Genomic DNA, 22,185 nt, shown 5'->3' on the forward strand with positions numbered 1-22,185 from the left:
TTCTATGATCTCACAATAGGTCTCTAAGGACCATTCCAATGCTGATATTTCATGATTTTATAATGGAGAGTTAAGCTTTTTATGCTGGTTAAACGGAAGGAAAGAGGAGACATACTTCATTTCTCTGAAAGTCAGTTAATATCTTTGGGGAATGATGTCACCTTCGAGCTTCAATTTTCAAATCTATAAAATACAGAAATAACAATATGAACCTCATGAAGTGGTGGGAGCGAGGGTGCTTGGAGAGATGTACAGCTCGGTACAGAGTCCAGCCGCAAACCTCTCGGAAGGTTTCCTCACCCAGAGCCCCAACCAAGGCAGGGGAGAGCTCACCGAGAGGGCCGGGGCGAGGAGGTGGACATGGTTCTCGCCCCGCCCCCGCCTCCCGCCCCGCCCCCGCCCCGCCCCCGCCCCAGATATCGCGAGAGGGCGGGCCCGCTTGGGTTTGGCGTCGGCGTCGTTCCGGCGTTAGGCCGGCTTCTCTCCGCGGGCCGCGGATAAAGTGCGGGTGGCCTAGGGTTCTGTAAGGGCCGCCCGACGCGCTAAGGACCACTAGCCACGCGGCGTCGGCTGGACGCCAGAGTGTCCGAGTCGTTGTGTCGTGACAACGACTCTGGTGGCTGTCTCCGCGACAGCAGGTGCGGCCGCTTCAGCCCCAGGCGGGCTTGGCGGTTGACTAGCGAGTCTGTGCTCGCGCCCAGCCCTTTCCTTCCTGTACCCGGCGCCAAGCAGCGACGCTGAGCCGACCGCCGGAGCGGCGGGCAATGGCGGCCTCGACGGCCTCGCACCGGCCCATCAAGGGGATCCTGAAGAACAAGAGCTCTACGACTTCCTCTGTGGTGGAATCGGCCGAACAACCCGGCAGGAGTGTCGACGAAGAGCTGAGGTAAGAGCCGCGAGGGACGGCCATCGTCGCCCGGGTCGGCCTGGCCAGCCCCTTCTTCCCCGCCTGGGCGGCCTCGCCCTCCCCGCCCCCCGGCACTGTTGCCGACACCCAGCCCGACCCCGGACCCCGAGCCCGAGCGCGGCGGGCGGGCGGGCGGGGCAGCTGCGTAGATGCGGCCCTTGTGCCGCTCGGGTCTCCCTCCGCCGGCCAGGCTGAGGGTTGGAGTGATTATAAAGAAGACAAGAGCTATGACGTTTGTTGTGTGGGGTTTTTTTAAAGTATATACGCATATATATAATAATTTTAAAACATACACCATGATCTTTGAGCTTCTGGAAATTGGGAATATTAAAGAATCAAATTGAAGTTAAAGCTTCACTCGTTAAGCATTTATTATTTCTTCACTTCGTATCCGAGTGTCTAAAATTTAATGATTAAAGTGTATTTTCTTGGCTTGGGAGCCCTTTAAGATCTAGTCTCAAGCTAATAAGAGACTCCTCCGAAAAAGAGATAATTTCTCCATTTTTCTAATTGCCCTTCTGCCATAGTCGTTCCTTTTTAGGTGAACATTATCACAAGAATCATGCCACATTCACTCTCTTGGGTCCTGCTTTGCCATTATCTCTGCATTAAAAGAAACCGAAATTTTCCCAGTCTGATCTATATTTAATGGAAAGCTACTTATTGCTAATTATTTTTGCATCTGCAACGAGAGTTTGAGCGCTTTCTAGTCTTTGTTCCTCTTGAAAGACATATGTAAGCTCAGAACAGTTCAGAAAGTACCAACTTAAAATGATCCCGTGATAATTTAGTTGCTTTTGCATACTCACAAATACATATGTGAAAAGATGTTGACCCATATCATTGTGTGTGATAGTAAATAATTGGGAACAACCCAAGGTCCATTAAGAAGGACTGGTGAAATATTAATTATGGTACATTAGTATAATGGGAAAACAGACCAGCCTTTAAAAAGAATGAAATAGATGTTAATGCGCAGAGAAAGATATCCAAGGTGCAGTCCTCAATGGGGAAAAAAAAGGTGCAAAACCGTATATATAGTGTAAAATATAACACTGGGTTAGAAGTCCTCGGGGGCTTGGGTGTTCTAAGATACTAAGCACATAAGGACTCTACATTCTGGAAGTAAGGCCTAAGAAAAGTTGTTGAAATCTGTGAAGTCATAAAGCTAAAATGAGGATGTTCCCGAAAATTTTGAATATTGGAACTAGGGCACACCTGTTCAAAAGGATCATTTTAGGGCTATAAAAGGAACTACAGTTTGGTGATGGTAAATTTATGGGGATTTGTGTTACCTTGAGGGAAACATTAAGTAGGATCACAGCTCAGAATCATGGCCTTTGGGGGTTGGAAAGGACCTTAATTTGTCTAGCACCTCTCCTACTCCCACTCTCTTTTGGATGCTTGACTCTCTTACGTTCTCCAACATGAAATTTTCAAACCTCTATTTGGGGTAAGCCGCTTCATATGGGAAGGGGGGGGTGTTGTAATGGGATTAAGAAAACAGTCTTACCAGAGCGTAGCTATAACAGGAAGACCAAGATAGTCTTAATAACAAAACAAACTATGGAAGGCTCTTATATGATTTCAGGGTGTTCAGCAGCAAGAATGTGGTTCTCACTGGCATTTAAGTTATTTACCTATTCTCCAGTGTGAGCTTCTTTTTGTTTGGCTACCAAGTAGCTTATTACTTTCTTCTGTCTTTTGCTGCTGCTTCTGTTTATTCTCAACTTTGGTCTGCTGTAATTTCTGGTGGCCCCACTCTGTGTGTTGGCCTCTTTATATAATTGACAGGGGTTTACCTCCAGGTCCTTCTGCCTGGAAAGCCACTATACTAGACTGTCTCACCTACATAGGGCTGCTCCTTCTCTAGGAGCTGCTAACAGGGCAGATTGACTTAAAGGGGGCCTTTTGCAAGGCAGTTGACTTTGACTTATGTAAATTAGGAGGTTATAGTCCTGTCTTCAAAGGCAGCTACCAAGCCCTAATTCATTAAGGTTTATGATGTTTGGTTCTAAGTAGTAAAAGGGGATGGGTTTTTTCATGGTAAGTGTTATTTGACTGGAAAGGAAATAAACTAATTCTATTGGTAATACAGTACACATTATTATTTATGGCACAGCTCATGCAAACAATATTAGTGACTTTATGAGAGCCTCTTTGAACAGAAACAATGAAAGTATAGGTGAACACATTTGAAACAAACTTATTGTAATGTTTAAGTACAACCAGTATTTTCCCTTTCATGTATAAAGGACCGAAATAAATAGCTCTTTCAAGTACAATGCACTTAAAGTTCAGAAACTAAAAAGTATAGTGTAATGGTCTAACTTCAAATGTTGGAACCAGAGTATTAGGCAAAATAATCTCTTATTAATGTGAAAATGACCAGAGATTTAAGTCAGTTCTCACTGTTCTCAGTAGTGACATTCTATAAAGTCACCACAAACACTGAGTTAGTTAATACTGAACTGTTACTCCTAGGGGGAATACAGACTTAGGTTCCTGTAAGCCTCTGGTCACAACGTTTTCATCAACCAGTCAGTCCATAACCTTTTAAAAGTTCTGTTTCTGTTTAAAGACACCTAATTTTATACATATTGTTGATTCATCAACATTGAACTCATGGCCAATAGCACTATAACTCATGCCTGAATGAAGTTTATCTAACACATACTTTCTCCATAAGACACGTAACAATCTTCTTGGACAGCACTTAAGCACGATCTTTGGGAGCCATTTTGAACAGCTAATTCACCAAAAAAGCAAAAAACATGGTACTAAATAGATAAAAAGAACACATTTACAGTAAGAGAGCTGAAGCAAGAAGGTTTAATCTCAGCTGGGAACACGTGCATCGGACAACTCAAATTTTTCCCTGCTCTATGCATGTCTGAGAGAGAGAAATCTCCTCAAGTACTGATTTTGGAGTTACAGATAAATTTTGGCAGGTAGTCAGATTTGCAAATACAGAATCCACAAATAACCATACCTTTTATTGGTGCCATTATCATGTGAAGTACAGGGGTAATTTCCCTTTTCTGCACAAACCACTCCCCACCCCAACGCCATCAGTTGTGAGAGGGTATATTAACAGAACATTTTATTTAACATAAAGAGATGTTACTAAGGGATTTTTTTTTTAAGTCATGAGTTGTGCTATTCCAGTGGTCTCTAAACTTTTTGATTGTGCATCATTTTAGTAGGAAAAACTTGAAATATGTTTCAAATATGTTTGTTTACGATTTATATACATATACTACTACCATTAGATAATATCTCAAGATTCAGTATATACTTAAAGTGAGGTTTATATACTGCCGTATTTCAAGTAATCTTTAGGATTTGTTTTTAATACAGTTCTTGTCCAACCTTTTTGTTTTTTTAATGTCCCAGTGGTGTTATCTTCTTATTCTCTGTACTTTGCATTGGTACTGTTATCTTCAGTGAGTGGTTTCTTCAGTACCGTTTGTCAGGTACCACTTTTTGAGGGTTAGTTCAATTAAAACTGGATAAAGTCTGTAAATCCACATAATTAGGCATAGATAATGTCAGTATATTGCAGCACCCTGCTCAACTAATTAGAACACCACTGTCATCACTATGATTGTGGAATTCCCATTCTTTCTGGATACTTTGAATATAGTGAACAACCTGTGAAGGTCAGACATAACAGATCTAGTGAGTAAGTACGTGTGTTTCATCAAAAACAAGACACCATTGATTCTAAGATGTACCATGATTTTAGGTAGCACCAAGAAAGAAAAAAATACTGCCAATTTTAAGATGCCATCCATTTTAAGATATATTCTGTTTTCAGAAATATTAAAGTGAGAAAAATGTTCACTTGGAATTGTTGAAAATATTGTGTTACTAAAGCCTATCTTATTAGAAGTGTTAAAGGTTAGTGATTAATATGGGGCCAGATTGCCTGGGTTCAGATCCTCTTTGCTACTTATTAGCTCTGTGACTTACAGTGCGTTATTCGTTATATCCCTGCCTAGTTTAATTATTAAATGAGTTACTAAATGTAAAGTATTTAACCCAGTACCTCACCCTCAAATGTTGGTCTTATTCTATTAGAAATAAAGAAATCTAATTTTCCCCACTTTTGGGGTGGTTGTACACAGTATGCTTTGGATTCACTGTGTTCAATTCAAATTCTATAGTAGTCTTAGGTAATGTAGGCAAATTCTGCTTGGAAAAATTGTGCTTAAATTAATTTCCTTTAATATAATTTTATATAAGCATGCTTCAGCTTTGTCTTTTTCTGCCTATAAAGGGATATGGAATACGGTCAAAGGCCCACTGAGTAAAGTTTTCCAAAAGTGACCTTTTATTTACTAATTGCTTTTATTGTTAAGTCTTAGTTTAATTGTTCAAGCTTCAAAGGCTTGTACTTTGTCAACCTACAGAAGTTGAATCTTCATTTAAGAAAGAACCATTTCTTGAAATGTGGGGTTAAAGTTTAACACATTGAAGCAAAATCCTGCTTCCCACTCCAAACTCGGCTAAAACTGTAAAAACGAGAAGGTCATAAGCAACAAGAAGTATGAGTAGGTCTTTGAGATGGCATCATATGAGCTATCAAAGTGAAAGTGAGAATTGGTGACTTTTTCTGGGTGCAGATTTAGGCTTCCGGAAAACCAATCACCCAAGAGGGAGGAGGGAGCTGAAACTAGCAGGTGCTTTCACCCTCACAGCAGATCTTCAGTGTAAGTGGTAACTGTGCCTATTTTTTGTAAGTGGAGATGATGACCCAAAGAAGGTCACACGAACAGTTTGTGGTGGTATTGGGAAGAAACCAAGTTCACTCCTTGGGTTTTGTTACTCAACTGATGTTAATTCTACCAAAATTTAAGAGATGCTAATTTCCATATCCAGTGTCCTCTGCAGACAGTTTCTTCCACTTCATTACTTTCCTCCTAAGAATTTCCAGAATTCTTTGGAGTCTGTTGTTTTATGCCCTTATTGAAAGTTCATGGTTTTGCAAGATAATATCTTCTCTGGATCTTGACAGTTGTAAGGTTCTTTCTCTCTTAGTATTGTGGTGAAGATGTGGAGTGAAGCTTTGGATATATAAAACTTTAATTCTGTTTATAGTAGGTAGTAAACTAAATGGCAAGCGAATGGGAAAAATTTAGGTTATATGTAATGTGGTTCTGTATAATATAGCTTAAATCTTATATAAATCTTTGAGTTATATATAATGTGGTTTAAACCTTCTCATAAATTTGAATGAGTTCTTTACATTTATGTAGATATAAAGAACTCACTCAAATTAATGAGAATGTTTCCAGTAAATAGGCAAAAGATGTAAACAATTCACACAAGTAAAGTAAAATAAGCATTTTTTCATATTATTTATTAGGCAATGAGCAGAAAAACATAAAACAGCGTTTAAATATCAATTTATACCTCTCAGGTGGCAAAAACACACACAGATACCCAATCCTGGCAAAGTTTTGGCAGTTATTTGGGGACATTACAAATAGTCCTCTCTTTAAAAAAAAAAAAACAAAAAACAAAAACAACTATATGGCAACATGGAGTGAACTACAAAGTTCTTGATAAATTTAACCCAGATATGCTTGTCCTAGCAAATTATCCTGAAAGGTCATTGAATACAATACGCACAAATGTTCATTTCTACTTTACTTTAAGTAGGAAGACACTGGATTCAATCTAAATATCTAATATTAGGTAAATAGTTTGTTATTGAATATTATGCATGTAATATTAAAAAGGTAAAGACTAGAAAATACAAGCAGCTTATGATAAAATACATATACTGATATAGAAGCTATTTTTATATATACTATATGTATACTGTTTTGTCTATATTTTTATATATACTAATAGCTTGGGTATTTTTTCGTATATGTTAGAGTGGAAAGAATATACAGAAATCAAAATTGTTAGTGGGTTAAGGTACTAGGATTGTGATTCTTAAATTTTATCCTTAATTTCAAGAAAACATCATTTCTTCTTATATCCTACAATTCAGTTCGTTTTCTTCTGTCATTATCTCACAGAACAGATTTGCAGGGTGTTTGGGGGTACCTCTGTAACTTCAGAGGGCCATCTTTATTCTTCTAATGATGATAAATTGTCATTTTAATTCAATATTGTTAGCATCACTTAGGAAGTAGCTTGTTTTACTTTGAGATTAGGACACACCTAACAAAGTCATTTTGTATGTGTTTATTTTTAAAATATTTTATTGTAATTTAATTCACATGCAGAAAAGTTTATTAGATGTAATTTTAAAGCTTAAGGAATAATTATAAAGCAAACACCCCTATAACTGCCATCCTGGTCAAGAAGAAGAATGTTTCCATCACCTCAGAAATGTCTCCTGTCTGGGACTTCCCTGGTGGCCCAGTGGGTGGGACTCCACGCTCCCAATGCAGGGGGCCCGGGTTCGATCCCTGGTTGGGAACTAGATCCCTCATGCATGATGCAACTAAGTGCAGCCAAAATAAATAATAAATAAATAAATATTTTTAAAAAAACGAGAAAGAAAAGAAATGTCTCCTGTCCTTTCCAATCACAGTCTCCTCCTCCCCCGTAATATAATCACTATCCTGAGTTTTATGGTAATTCCATAAGTATACATCCCTATACATTTTAGTTTTTGCGTGCTCTTGAACTTTATGTAAATAGATATGTGCTAGTTATCTTTTACAGTATCTTTAATAGGGAATCTTAATTGGACTGTATTAATACAGGTTTTATGAAACTTTTACCTGTGCTTTTGTGTCTCTGACTCGGACTGTACTCTGGCTTATCATTTCAGAGGCCTTGTCTATCAGGAGGGAACACTGAGTTACCGTATAATGGGTCTCCCTTTGTCTATTAATTGAATTGCTTTCTTCACAAAATTAATCTAATTCTCTTAAAATTTGTATATGTGTTTAATTATCCTTCTAATCAGAAGCTTCTTGATCATTTCTGCTGTCTAAAATCTTTAACGTGTATCTCTTTTCACTGTGTTTCCTTATGTAGAATATGACCATGAGAAGACCTAAATCATTTGCTTTCTAAATTTACAGAAATTTGTAGATAATAGAGCTATTTAGCAAAATACAAATCTGAAACTGTAGATTTAGTCAAATAGAAAACTGACTGCTTTTTAGAAAAACTCATTCTGTAGCAGATCATAAATATTTCAAAATCATTTAAATTTTGAATCTTGTGGGACAGTGGGAGAAGGCATTCGTACATAAGCAATTTAAACATTTTTTCAGAATGCCTTATCGCAAGCCATTCTCACAGTGCTAAGTGAGATATGGTTTCAGGACTCTTAACAAAACTTTAGATTTAAAAATCCTAAAAATTCCATTTTTTATAATTTCCATGTAGAGTAAATACAGCCCAAGAGAGAATGTTTGTTGGACTTGCCTATAGTAACAGGACTAATGAAGGGTAAATGGAACTTGAACCTTAAACATCTATCTCCCAGTTGTATGTTACTGTTTTTGTTTTTCGCCACAAGACCAACTATTACTCTGATGGTCAGAAACTAGGCATCTAAAGAAATCAATACTATTGTAAAGCAACATCTATATACACAGTCTAGTTCAATCAAGTGTTATATACATACACACACTAGCAACATTTAAGTTTGATTAGTTGAAAATTCAGGTGAGTACCTTGCTGAATGAATAAAAAGCAGTTCTTTAAAGAAGAAATGTTACTTCTGTGCTTTAAAAATAAACGACCCATTAATTTTTAGCTTCTTATAAACTTAAGATTTTGATTTTTTCATGGTGAAGAAACTTCTGTTCGGTGGGGGGGAGGGATGGGAGTTGTAGTGTCAGTCACCTGTGGAGTATATCTAGGCCATCCTTTGCCTCTTGATAAAACTAAGGGTAAGTAGGCTTAAAAGGAAATTGTAGTTCATAGTACTTAGTCTGCAATTGAATATTATTCAGCCTTAAAAAGGAAGAAAATTTTGACACATGCCACAACATAGATGAACCATGCAGACATTAAGTGAGATAAGCCATCCACAAAGGACAAATACAGTATCAGTCCACTTATAAGAGGTACCTCGAGTGGTCTTAGAGACAGAAAATGGAATGGTTGTTGTGGCGGATGTGAGGGGTAGTGTTCAGTGGGTACAGAGTTTCAGCTGGGGAAGATGAAAAAGTTCTAGAGATGGATGATGGTGATGGTTACACAATAATGTGAATGTACTTAATGTCACAGAACTATACACTTAAAAATGGTTAAAATGGTGAATTTTATGTATATTCTACCACAATAAAAATATGAAGGAAAAAAGTGATTAGCCTTAAATGGGGACACTGTGGGCCCTTTATGGTAGAAAGCAGAAGAACATAAAGTCAGGCTCAACTGCCACGAGTGGGCACATGTAATTTTTAAGGTGACTCAGAACATGGAGAAGAGAATATGATATTAAAAATTTAAATACGTCTTTCTTCAAGAGCAGTTCAAGATCCAGGTATTGATAGATTTAGGAAAATTGAAAATATCTGCAGTAAAAATCTCACCAATGTTGAGCAAATATGGAAAGGATGATTTGAATCTGTGTAAAATCTACATTGATTGTTTTTAAGGTAGTTTTATTTTTAAGTATATAACCAAGTCACAAATTGTATATGTAACAGAATATTGTTGGCTGGCAGAGAGGTTGTTGATGTCCTTTTTAATGAGTAGATAAGGATTTGTAATTAAGGCATTTAATTATTGAGCACCTTAGTAGTTATACAAATATTTTGTTGAATGGACAATAATGGATGTTCATAAAGCATTTACAAAGCATTTCTAGTTTTCTTAAGTAGATTTATTCCAGGTGATCTGAAACCATTTATCAGCAAATCGTTATATTTTTAAATTAAAAAAAAAAACAACTGAGGTATAATTTTATGTGAAATCTAAATCTTTATTATTATTATTTTTTTTTATTTCCGATACGCGGGCCTCTCACTGTTGTGGCCTCTCCCGTTGCGGAGCACAGGCTCCGGATGCTCAGGCTCAGCGGCCATGGCTCACGGGCCCAGCCGCTCCGTGGCATGTGGGATCTTCCCGGACCAGGGCACGAACCTGTGTCCCCTGCATCGGCAGGCGGACTCTCAACCACTGCGCCACCAGGGAGGCCCCGAAATCTAAATCTTTATTAATGGTATCTGAATTTAATGAGGTTTTCTCTGTGGTTTTATGTTATGATTCTTTTGATTGTTATAGACACTGCTAAAAAAATTACGCCAAGGAGAATATTTCTGTTGTGTTTTTTATCAAACTATTAAAAATATATCGTAGATCCAAAATCCTTAACTACTGAGATCAGGCAATGTGTAAATTCCAGCTTTTGCTCTTATTCTATAGGCCAGATGAAGATTAAACATGTCATAATGTAATAGTTTTTTGAATGCCTGGTGAAGAATCTGATTACCCTTCCATATCCACAGGTTCTGCATCCTCAGATTCAACCAATCATGGATCAAACATATTCTGGAAAAAAAATTTCCAGAAAGTTTCAGAAACCAAACTTGAATTTGCCATGTGCCAGCAACTATTTGCATTGTATTATATTGTATTTACAACTATTTGAATAGCATTTACATTGTAATAGGCATTATAAGTAATCTAGTAATGATCTAAAGTATACGGGAGGATGTGCAGAGATTATATACAAATATTACACCATGTTATAGAAGAGATTTGAGCATCCTTGGATTTTGGTATCTGTGTCGGTCCTGGAACCAATCCCCTGAGGATACCGAGGGACAACTGTAATGTGTTTTTAATATGTGGGCACTAAGTATTCTGTAAAATATTTACTGACACTTTATTGTAGTTACTTATGGCTTTTACCCAAGTCAGTTTCTGTTCCAAGAAAGTAGATGTAAAAATAGAAGTTAGCAGTCAAATAGAAATTGCAATGTGGGATTTGGATGTTTGTGAATTTTAGATGTGTACATTTTGTATCTTTCACTACGTTGAGGAAAATTTTTTTTCTTCTTATTTTAGTAAAAAGTCCCAGAAGTGGGATGAAATGAACATCCTGGCGACATATCATCCAGCAGACAAAGACTATGGTTTAATGAAAATAGATGAACCTAGCACTCCTTACCATAGGTAATGTTTTGTACACAGCATTCCTTTTTTGACTTGTTTCCATTTTGCGTTTGACATGAGCTTCTGGATGACATGATTTGAATCTTTGTCTGTTTTTTTATATTTGTTACCGGAACACTAATTAATAACCCAACTGCATATTTTTGTGTAATAGTAAAAGTAACATGGAACTTTATGGAATCCATTTTTTACATTATAATTATAGTAGTAAATGTTTATTCATTGCACCTCAGTGGTCCCTAGCTGCTAATGATATATACAAAGTGACTTTTGCCTTCCTTAAAGTCATCTATTTGTAAAGGAAGATGAGAGCTGGGCTTGTTTGCTTCCTAAGTAGGTGTCAGGGGCTTATTCATTCTCTTTGAAGAAAGGGATAACTTCACAGATGGTAACTTTTTTTTTTTTTTTTTTTTTTTTTTTTGCGGTACGCGGGCCTCTCACTGTTGTGGCCCCTCCCGTTGCGGAGCACAGGCTCCAGACGCGCAGGCCCAGCGGCCATGGCTCACGGGCCCAGCCACTCCGTGGCATGTGGGATCTTTCCGGACCGGGGCACGAACCTGTGTCCCCTGCATTGGCAGGCGGACTCTGAACCACTGCGCCACCAGGGAAGCCCCTCATTTTTTTAATGAGTTGTAAAATGATAGTATATGGCTGTAGTTAGTATGAAGACAAAAATAAGGCACCAATAAACATAATGAGATTCTAAATAATTTAGAAATACCTAATTCAGATCATGCCTAGATTGTATTGAAAAAAATAAAGATTTTCAGGGCTGAAGTATTTTGTATTTGTTACTCAAGTAAAACAACATAAATCCAGAAGTTACTATTAAAATAGAGTTAAAGAAATTATGTTCTAAATCAATGGAGGAAACTTGTAAGATAAGTTGAGATAACTTGATAATAGCAAAAACAGTAAAAACAAGAATTAACATGATTGTGACAAGGGGAGAAAAATAATGAAATAGGAGGTACAGATACTGAAACTCAGTACTAATAAAGCTTGAGGGAAGAAGTAGACATATCATTTATGAAAGTGATCCTTATTTTTCTCCTAATTACAGGTATACACTTTAAAACATAACCTAAAACTTTTATTGTACCAGGAGCCAAAGTCAGTGCTTTCTTCCTTTTCAATAAATGTAGTAGATATCCCTTATCTGTGTTGGTCGGAGATAACTATCCTAAAAAAATTAAGATCAAACATTCAAAAATAAATAGCTGTAGCCATTATTTTAAAACTGTTTATATTTAAATAATAAAGATAACCATTTTTCGCAATTATTTGGGGAGCAAATTTTTCATTAGAGAGTAGATTGGGAAAGCTAAATAGCTTTTAAACTTCCTGAATTAGGTCTTAGGATCTAATTTTGTTATTTTACGTAACCTGTGTCTGCATAGATCATTTGTGTCTTATCTTCAGGTTGATGTACAAATACATATTCTAAAGCTGGATAGGGTTCTTTTGCATTATTTTTTCCCTGCCACTGGATGGACTAACTGAAGTTTTTTTTTCCCCCTCCAGATGATTCGTGTTTTCAGTATTTATTTTCATAGTTGCAGTGGGGGTTTTTTTGCATGTTTTTTCTTTTTTTAAAATTATTTGAAGGCTTTTCTTGATGGGTGCTATACTTTTAAATATTTGCATCAAATAGAAACAATGTAAAATTAAACTTCAAAGATGACAACAGAGCCATAAATACATTGATACTTTTAGTCAGTAGAATCATGTTTCTCTACCTTGTTTTCCTGCTTGAAAAATTATAGTTCAGGTATTAATTTATAATGTGCTTATCATCCTAGTATGGTAGGTGATGATGAAGATGCACTGAGTGATTCAGAAACCACTGAAGCCCTGACCCCAGATATCTTAGCTAGGAAGTAAGTATTGATGACTCTAAAGCATTTTTCTCATGCTGTTTTTAATTCTGCAGAGTTAAAGGCATTTTACTTTACTTGTACAAGTGTAAATAAAAAGCATGTGCTAAATAAATAAGTTTATCTGGATTTTCCATAGCAACTTACATAGTCTTATTTCTAGGTTAAAATCAAGGTATGTAGATTGAGAACCAGAAGCTGGTACACAGATTCCCTGTGTCAGTTCCCTGAGTGGAGGTTTTTCTGTTTTTGCTTTTTAATATCCTGCCACCTGGGTTTTAAAGATAGAAGTGAGAAAGGCAAGATAAGTTGAATTCCTGAAAAAAAGCTCTATTCCTTTGCTGTTCATGGGTTTGTCAACTTCCACTCTTCTTGTTTATTGGTTTCTATATACAGTCCCACTCTCTTCCTTTTTATGTTCCTCATCAGGTTATAGCTAGCATATTAATGATCTTTAGATGTTTTTATGAGACTCAAAAGTTGAGTGAGACACTCAACTAATATAAGACTATCACAGTATTGATTTCTTTGTAAATGATTGTTGTATAGATTAACTGCTGCTGCTGAAAGCTCGGAGCCAAAGTGTCGAGTTCGTGAACAAGAAAGCAGTGAAGATGAGGATAGTGACCTCTCACCTGAAGAACAAGGTAGTTTCTTAATTTTACTGCTTTTAGCATTGCTAATAATTTTTGCTAAGATAAATCCATTATATAGAAGACTGTCAAATGGTTTTCCTTTCTAGGAAGTGGATGGTGGGAGATTAGGGAGCAACATTTTTATAATTCAGATTCTACTTGTGTGGGTTTACTGTATAACAGCTCCACCACCACCCCCATTTCAAGAAAATACTACTGTCTTTAAAGGAATTAACATGTGTTCCTTTCTTTGTACTTTTTGTTCCTTTCTGTACCAAGCATCTATACCAGGTAGATGCTCAGTAAATATTTATTAAATTAATGCATTTAGGGTCATTGAGTGTTTGGATGATCTTAAAGTGGATAGCAGTAAGAGCTAATTTCTCAATTGCTTGTGCTTTTTCTGTATTAAGGCAATGGTGAAGCTTACCAAATGAATCAAGATGGTCAGACTTGGAATAAAGATTTTTGTTAGGTCCCATTGAACAGAAAGAACAGAAGTGTCACAGGAAAGGAGATAAAGATAGCCCTCTCAACAAGGATGAAAGAGGCTCTTTTAGCCCACACAGTACATACACAGTTAAGGCATTGCTACCTATTCATTGTTCCTGTTTTTACGAGTAATAGTTCTTATCTGTGGAGGTACGGAAAGATGGAAGATATTTCACTTTGTTGCTTTTTATAATTTTGAAGGATGTGAATGTATAATCTCAGGAATTGAAAATTGCGTATATAGTTTATTTTCAATTATTTTTTAATAATTTATTTTTAATTTATTTTTTTGACTGCGTTGGGTCTGCATTGCTGCCCACGGGCTTTCTCTAGTTGCGGCGAGTGGGGGCTACTCTTCGTTGCGACGCGTGGGCTTCTCATTGTAGTGGCTTCTCTTGTTGCCGAGCACGGGCTCTAGGCACGCGGGCTTCAGCAGTTGTGACTCACGGGCTCGAGAGCGCAGGCTCAGTAGTTGTGGTGCACGGGCTTAGTTGCTTCGCGACGTGGGATCTTCCCAGACCAGGGATTGAACCCGTGTCCCCTGCGTTGGCAGGCGGATTCTTAACCACTGCACTACCGGGGAAGTCCCTTCAATTATTTTTAAAAGGGAAAACCAAGCCTATGTATAGGAAAAAAGATGCAAGAAAAACACACACCCTCACAAAAAAGAAAAAAGAGATCGAGTAGTTTGTTTACTTGAAGGCTTGAAATGCAGAAACTACCTGTACTGTAAAGAAGTTTAGAAACTTTAGAACTAAGATTCTGAATATTTGCTAGTTAACTGTCAGGATCTTTGTCATGTGTGCTGTAAAGGTACAATTTGCTATTCCCTCCTGTCATCTTTAGTTTGTAGTGTATTGAACAAAACTATGATAGTCTGAGCCTAAGTACTATGCAAGAAAGAAATTTTACATATAGCATAATCTCAAATTGTAATATATTATCTTCTGTCCTCAGTGACTTCCTGATTTATTTTCCCAAAATATACCCCAAAGGCCCTTGAAACGGTTTCAGATAGAAATTGTTCCTAGAGTTTGTTGAATCCTTAGTCTCTGAAAACGTGATCTGTTGAGAACAGGGAATTTTTTATTAACCTCTGTTGTCAGTTTCATTAAGGGATTGTCCCTCAAATTGTAGTTCCAGGAGTTAGCCAGCAGGGGGAACCATTTTACTAGTTACAGTTTCACAAGTTCAAGTTCCCAGTAGTAGAGTTACTGATAGAGGTGTTTATTGCTTTTAAATAAATTACATGTCTGAACATCCTTGTTTATTAAAGACATTCTTAGAAGATTTTATCTTGGGGGCTTCCCTGGTGGCACAGTGGTTGAGAGTCCGCCTGCTGATGCAGGGGACATGGGTTTGTGCCCCGGTCCGGGAAGATCCCACATGCCGCGGAGCGGCTAGGCCCGTGAGCCATGGCTGCTGAGCCTGCGCGTCCGGGGCCTGTGCTCCACAACGGGAGAGGCCACAACAGTGAGAGGCCCGCATACCGCAAGAAAAAAAAGAAAAGAAAATTTTATCTTGTAACTAGTAACATAACAATTAAAAATATTGACTATGGAGTCAGATAGATCTAAGTTTGTACTCTAGGTATGTCACTTACCTAATTTGCCTAATTTCTCTGACCCTCAGTTTCCTCATTTCTAAATGGGGGGCTATAAAAATATTTAGAGTCATTTTTTTTTGTTGTTTTTTACATCTTTATTGGAGTATAATTGCTTTACAATGGTGTGTTTCTTTTTTGAGTATTAAATGAGATAAAGAATTTAAGACGCTTAGCACTGATTCTGGCATATTGTAAGTACTCGGTAAATATTAACTTTTAATAACTTAAAATAATTGGTATATTCTCCATTATATTATTTTGAAAAATAGCAAAAGAAAGTATAAAAAGGATAATTTACTTGTCAAGTTCACATGGATAGTTGATTATTATTAGAGCTGGGCCTGAAACCTGAAAATTTTTGTACTCTTTGGCATTATGTTGCTCTGCCATACAAAGATTATAAGTAAAATTAATATTCAAAGAAGGTTGAGACCACTTATGTTAGCTTTCTACAAAATGAATACATAAATTATATAATAAATTTTGAGTATTGTAAAACTAAAATATATAACAAGCAAAACCAAGTTTAATATCTCTTAGAATGAAAAAGAAATCATTTTCTTAGACTATTAGTATAATTGACAAAAGAAAAATACTGTAAGATCAACTCTTAGGAATAAGAAACTACAAATTAAAACAGCGTCGTGGTGCCTTTCTTTCCTTTCAGATCAACAAAAATTAAAAAGAATGACAATTTCCCTTTTGGTGTGAATGAGGAGAAATAAGTTATTCATATACAATTGATGGGAGTGAAAAATGGTTTGGCTTTTCTGAACGGCGGTATGGCAACATATGAGCCAAAAGCTTTAAAAGAAAATGACACCCTTTGCTCTAGCAATTCAGTTTCCCAGGCCTTATTTCAATGTTTCTCAAACATTTTTACCAAGTGCCACTCAGTACACATGTAAACATAAAATTATAAAAATTAAAATTTCACAAAACATTACTTAACCTTTACTATATGTGATATGTTCTATCTGTTTATTCTGTTTTGTTTCATTTCTTTAAAATGCTGGTTATGACTTACTAAAGGATTATAAGGCACAGTTTAAAAAAACACTAATGTTGAGAAAATAATAGAACAGATGCACAACAATGTATGTGCAGTTGAACCTTGAACAACATGGGTTTGAACTGTGCCGGTCCACTTATACTAAATACCTACTACAGTACTACACAGTCTGCGGTTGGTTGAATCCACAGATGCGGAACTGCGAATATGAAGGGCGAACTGTAAAGTTATATGTGGATTTCAACTGTGAGGAGAGTAGGCACTCCTAACCCCCACGTTGTTCAAGGGTCAGCTGTATATTACATCATAAAAAACAATGAAAATACAAAGGGGGAAGTCAGAAACCTTTGACCAAGATAGGGGGATTAAATTATAACTCACTACTTTATAACCTTTTAAAAATTATGTAAATCTGCTATGTATGTGGCAGAATTTTACTCTATCTTCATATACTTTATTGTCTAAACTCTGGATTATTTTAAGAGTGAAAGGGTCACTAATACAGCTCCATCAGACAATAGGCATAAACTGAGACTTCCTGGGACGTGGTCATTCTAACTATACAGTAAGTGAGAAAGCAGCATATACATACAACAAGGTATGATTCATCTTTATAAAAAACACATTTTTAGAAAAAAGTCGAGTCATAAAATATTAATGATAATTTCTGAGTGTGGAGATTTTTTTTTAAGTTTCTAGCTTTTTTTTTTAACTTTGTAAAAGTTTTTTTAAGTTGCATTAAAAAGAACATGTGTTACTTTGTACTGAGAAAAAGTCTTACCTTTTTAGTAAATGTATCTGGTATTGGAGGCAATTAGAATCATTTTTTGTTGTTTTTTAATCTTGGCTTTTACATCATCTGAAAGTCATCACTAAAAATTTAGTCATGAGGATTTGGTCTTTTATTGATTTTTAAAAAAATTTTACTTTCTTCTACAATATGGTACTCTCAAAGAGTAAAACAAATCACAAAAGTAACTTAGAGAAGAAGAAAGATGGCTGGCAAGATCTTCTTGGTAGTTTGCAACAAATGTTATGGGATGATGATACGGATGTTGATCTCGGAACTTTCCTTCTCCCAACCCAAATAGAGGCTGAAAAGTGATTGATCAGTAGTGACAACTGTAAATGCCAGTGTTTAGAACATCAATAAGTATAGATGATAAAAACTTAAAGGGAGGGACTTCCCTGGTGGTCCAGTGGTTTAAGACTCCACGCTTCCACTGCAGGGGATGTGGGTTCGATAGAGGGAATTAGGGGACATAGAGAAAGTACTTTGAATAGCCTTATTCTGAGAGATTGCTCTTATGCCTTTTTGGCATTAAAATATTTTTATGAATACCATAATAAACCTTTGGTGAATGAGTTTTAATGCTCTTGACAAAATAAACAGTTGGCAATTTTATGTCGACTCCTTTTTTGTTTTTCAATTTACTGGTCTAAGAAATTCTAAAATCTTATAATATTTCTTAAACAGTTGATCTTTAATGTGCTATCTGTTGATAAAATATGGTCAGTTGTGTTGATTTACAGCTATTTTTATGTTTCTGTGGTGAAGACTATAAATAAAGAATAGTCTAGAATCACTTTACTGTTCCTAATAACAAATTTTTCTTAAAATTACTCTGGGAATGAGGTTATGTTTTTAGGCCAGCAATGTTAGTTTTTTTTTTCCTCCCCCCGTCCCTTTTTCCCTTCCTCCCTCTCTAGAGCCAGCAATGTTTTAAATCATGGCAATTTCTTAATGGATAATAAGACTTTTTTAAAGGAATTTTTTCTGAATTATAAAAATAGAAAACTTGAAAACATTAAAATTACCCCATAGTTCCTTGACCCAGAATTAACGGCTGTTAATTGCCGAGTCTTATTTTGTGTGTGTGTACACATGTGCATGCACGCAGGCTTTGTACATAGTATGTATATGGTATTATAGTTTTCCTTTTTTCCCATTGAACTCTATCTGGAGAATTTTCCTATATCTTTAAATTTCCTTCACAAATATAACTACTAATGGCTCTTACTCTTAGTCTCCCATTAAGATGTACTTGAAGCACCTAAAGCAAAGCTTGGTAAACTTTTTCTATAAACGGCCAGACAGTAAATATTTTAGGTTTTGAGGGCCATATGGTCTCTATTGCAACTACTCGACTCTGCCATTGAGTACAAAAGCAGTCTTAAGCATTACAAAAGCAAATGAGTGTGACTGTGTTCCAGTAACACTTTACTTACCAAATAGACACAGGCTGTAGTTTGCCAATCTTTGAGCTAAAGACTTCCTACGCCTATTCTTTTGTATCTTGTAGAAAAAAAGCGACAGTTTGAAATGAAAAGGAAGCTTCACTACAATGAAGGACTGAATATTAAATTAGCTAGACAATTAATTTCAAAAGACCTACATGATGAGGAGGAGGATGAAGAAATGTCAGAGACTGCAGCTGGAGAAAGCATGAATACAGAAGAATCAAATCAAGGTTAGGTGTTTTGAAAATATCACTGAGACACTTGTGATCCTTTGTACCTAAATAATATACTTTATTTTGCTCACAACTTTGAAGAACCTCAGAAAATTTTGCTAAAATTCACTTTTATGCCAAAAGTTTAGAAAATTTCAACCCCTGTTGGTCAGCTTCAAAATAATGTTTTTATGCTCAGAGTTGATTTAAGCCCATATGTTATGTTATATGTCTATGTTGTTTGGTCTACTTGGCTTTAAGCAATGATGTTTGTCTTCATATTAAGCTATACTTTGTTTTTAATGGTTCAGATCATATTTTGTCTATTGTAACAATGTCAGTTAAGGTTTAAACTTTTTAAAGAAACATGTTTTTAACATGTAAGATTAGTTTTAACATCGCTTCAGGCATAAAGTATGTCATGTCTTTCCAGTGTTGATTCTTTTGACTGTTGGGTCAACAGATTATTTGGCTGATTTTTGTTTGTTTTGTTTTTAAGTCTCAGACAACCAGCCACTGCAGCCTACCAACTCTCGATCAGTCATAGGAAATTGATTTTATTTATTTATTTTTAATAAACTGTTATTCTGGCATTCAACAAAGGTGAACCTTCTATACCATTAATGCAGATCTTGTGCCCATCTACCTACTCTTTGTGCTGCAAACTGGTGCTTTTGAGTGGAGATGTAACTTACTTGTATATGTTGTGCCTTGGATGATTAAGTCTTAGGAAAGTAAATAATTATTATATTAGTGTTTTGGTGAGCAGATATGAAATACAAGTGATTCTATGGTAGAACCTGATGACTGTGCTCATTATAATAGCAGGATGACAATATTTTTTTGTTATTCCATGTTATGCTTTTGCATTTCAGTTTGTTTCATACAGCATTTTCTTTCCATTTTATTCACCATAGTCTGTTTAACTTGAACAAACTTTATCTTGAGTAATTATTGTTGTATGTCTCTCTCTTCTCTCTCTTTAAATTTATTATCCATTTTTAGGTGACCTATCTCCTAGTTGGTCTTTGTTTCCCTATTACCTATATCTTGGTGATTTCTTTTTATGTATTCAATGCAGATGTTTCTGGGTTATAACTTTTCATCAGTTTCTTCTCAGACTTTCAGTATCCATTTGTAGCGACTCTAACAAAGCATTGGGAATACCCTTCACTTGCCAATGAAAATTTGTACCAGCACCACTATGCCAAATATTAAAGGGATTTGTTTTTTAAGCCACAGCTTTTGAAAAATAAATCTGACCTTTTGTCTGTCTCTGCGTCTAAAACATTGGATTTCACAGATTTAATGCATAAATACATTTTTTTCATTTAAGTGTAATAGATGATTAAAATTTGTATTAACGCCAGTTTTTCTTCAGTGGAGATGAAGTACTCCTTACATAGGAGTATATACTGCTTCGCTTCAATAACGTCCACAAAGATAGAAAAGACTACATAATAAGGCATAGAGAAGAAAGTTCATTATTTTCTGTTCTTGGGCCCTTAAAAAAATTTTACCAGCTTTTAAAATCTCCCAAGGATCTATGGCACCCATTACTTTTTTATCATTTTCCTTCTTTTCCCCCTCTTCTACACTCCTGCCCATCCCCACCTGTTTTATTACTGTTTTTATAAAAAGAAATGTGGCATGTTTAGACTCTCAGGAAATTTTTTATCATTTTTATATCATAAATACAAATCTTTTATAGTTCTGGATATTTGAGTTGTAATAAACTCTTAGCTATCCACCTGTGATTTATTCACAAAAGTGTTCAACCTGAAACCTATTTGTCCTGTCACTTAAATAGATACACCTGTTCTGCTCTTTATATTATTTACGGGGTATACAGATTCTTTCATATCATACTGATCAGTCTGCATGAAATATATCTTGTTTTTTAGATCTTTCTATTTGTTTATCATACGTAGCAGTGGAAGGAAACTTTAGCTCAGGTAGTTCCAAGTTTGGCAATACTCAACAAACAAATTATGTTGCTGTTTTTTCTTTTATCATTGCAGGATCTACTACATGTGACCAACTGCAAAACAAATCACAGAGCTCATAGAAGGGATTCGTTCAGCACAGTAATTGTCAGATACAAACCCTGTTACTATAACATACTGCTTCTTGTTCTCTACAATTCATGACTTAAGTACCAAAATGCGTACCAGTTATTATATATTGCCAAGAATTAAATAACTTTAGAGACTAAATAGACTGAAAATGCCTAATTGATACATATATTCTTGTGCCTAGTACTTCACCACAAATACAGATAATGTCATCAGTCCAAAACTACATTACTTTTGTAAGAACACTGGTTAATTTGTATAAGATATATAGCTTTTTATGCTTTAGAAGTTAATATCTTTTGGGGAGGGAGAAGGGACCTAATTTATTTTCTTCACTTCTAGCTCTTATAAAAAGTTAGGTTTTTTAAAAATCAAAATCCAATTGGAACAACAGATCATACAGGCTGATAAATATTCAGTCTGAAAAGTATTTTAACATGCATCTTCAACTTGTCTGTTTAATTGAAAAGAATTATAAGAGTTACTGTTGCATTTTCTGGTATACTACCTTTAAAATTCCTGTTGAGTCTCTTTTATGTTTACAAGGAAATGATTAAACTTTTTCTCATCAAAACTAGCTTTTTCCACAAATAAATTATCAGGTTAAACTTGCACTAACGTCTGCTCTGACTTTTTTTGTACACTCAATGGGCAGACTTCAGATCAGTTTTTTAAATAAATATAATTATAATATAGTCTCAGCATTCCCTTTATCTACTTGTCTTAACTTCCTCCCTTTGTTTCTTACTCCTTTCCACGCATATGCACAGAATCCTTTACCTTTATAAAGGATCATAAAGATTGTCGTGACATTAGGAACTTTTCCTTTTCTCATATATTGTCATTTGCTGCAACAATGAAAATCTTATTTTGACTATCAATGCCTATTAGTTCTTCAAATACATGGAGAAAAATAGATTGAATAGCAGCAGTACTATAGACAGGAAATACAATTCAACTGCAGAATTTCTACACCTCTGTGATTTACAGCTTGCTAATTAAAGTACTATTATTAGTTTAT

The 22,185-nt window shown here is 35.9% G+C and overlaps 1 protein-coding gene across 1 annotated transcript; it reads left to right on the forward strand.

Annotated features, from left to right (window-relative positions):
• The first annotated feature begins 481 nt into the window (after positions 1-481).
• Positions 482-21,776, forward strand: PPP1R2 (protein phosphatase 1 regulatory inhibitor subunit 2). Its single transcript, XM_079705382.1, has 6 exons — positions 482-886; positions 10,907-11,014; positions 12,817-12,894; positions 13,441-13,538; positions 18,940-19,107; positions 21,111-21,776. Exons 1-6 carry the CDS (start codon positions 765-767, stop codon positions 21,155-21,157), a joined length of 621 nt encoding a protein of 206 aa, XP_079561508.1. The 5' UTR covers positions 482-764; the 3' UTR covers positions 21,158-21,776.
• Positions 21,777-22,185: the final 409 nt, after the last annotated feature.

Source organism: Hyperoodon ampullatus, assembly GCF_949752795.1.
Source record: "Hyperoodon ampullatus genome assembly, chromosome: 5".
NCBI lineage: Eukaryota > Metazoa > Chordata > Mammalia > Artiodactyla > Ziphiidae > Hyperoodon > Hyperoodon ampullatus.

Coding starts and splice junctions, on each gene's coding strand:
- PPP1R2 (XM_079705382.1), top strand. CDS start 765: ATGGCGGCCTCGACGGCCTCGCACCGGCCCATCAAGGGGATCCTGAAG. Junction 13,539..18,939: donor CCTCTCACCTGAAGAACAAG/GTAGTTTCTTAA, acceptor TGTATCTTGTAG/AAAAAAAGCGACAGTTTGAA. Junction 19,108..21,110: donor TACAGAAGAATCAAATCAAG/GTTAGGTGTTTT, acceptor TTATCATTGCAG/GATCTACTACATGTGACCAA.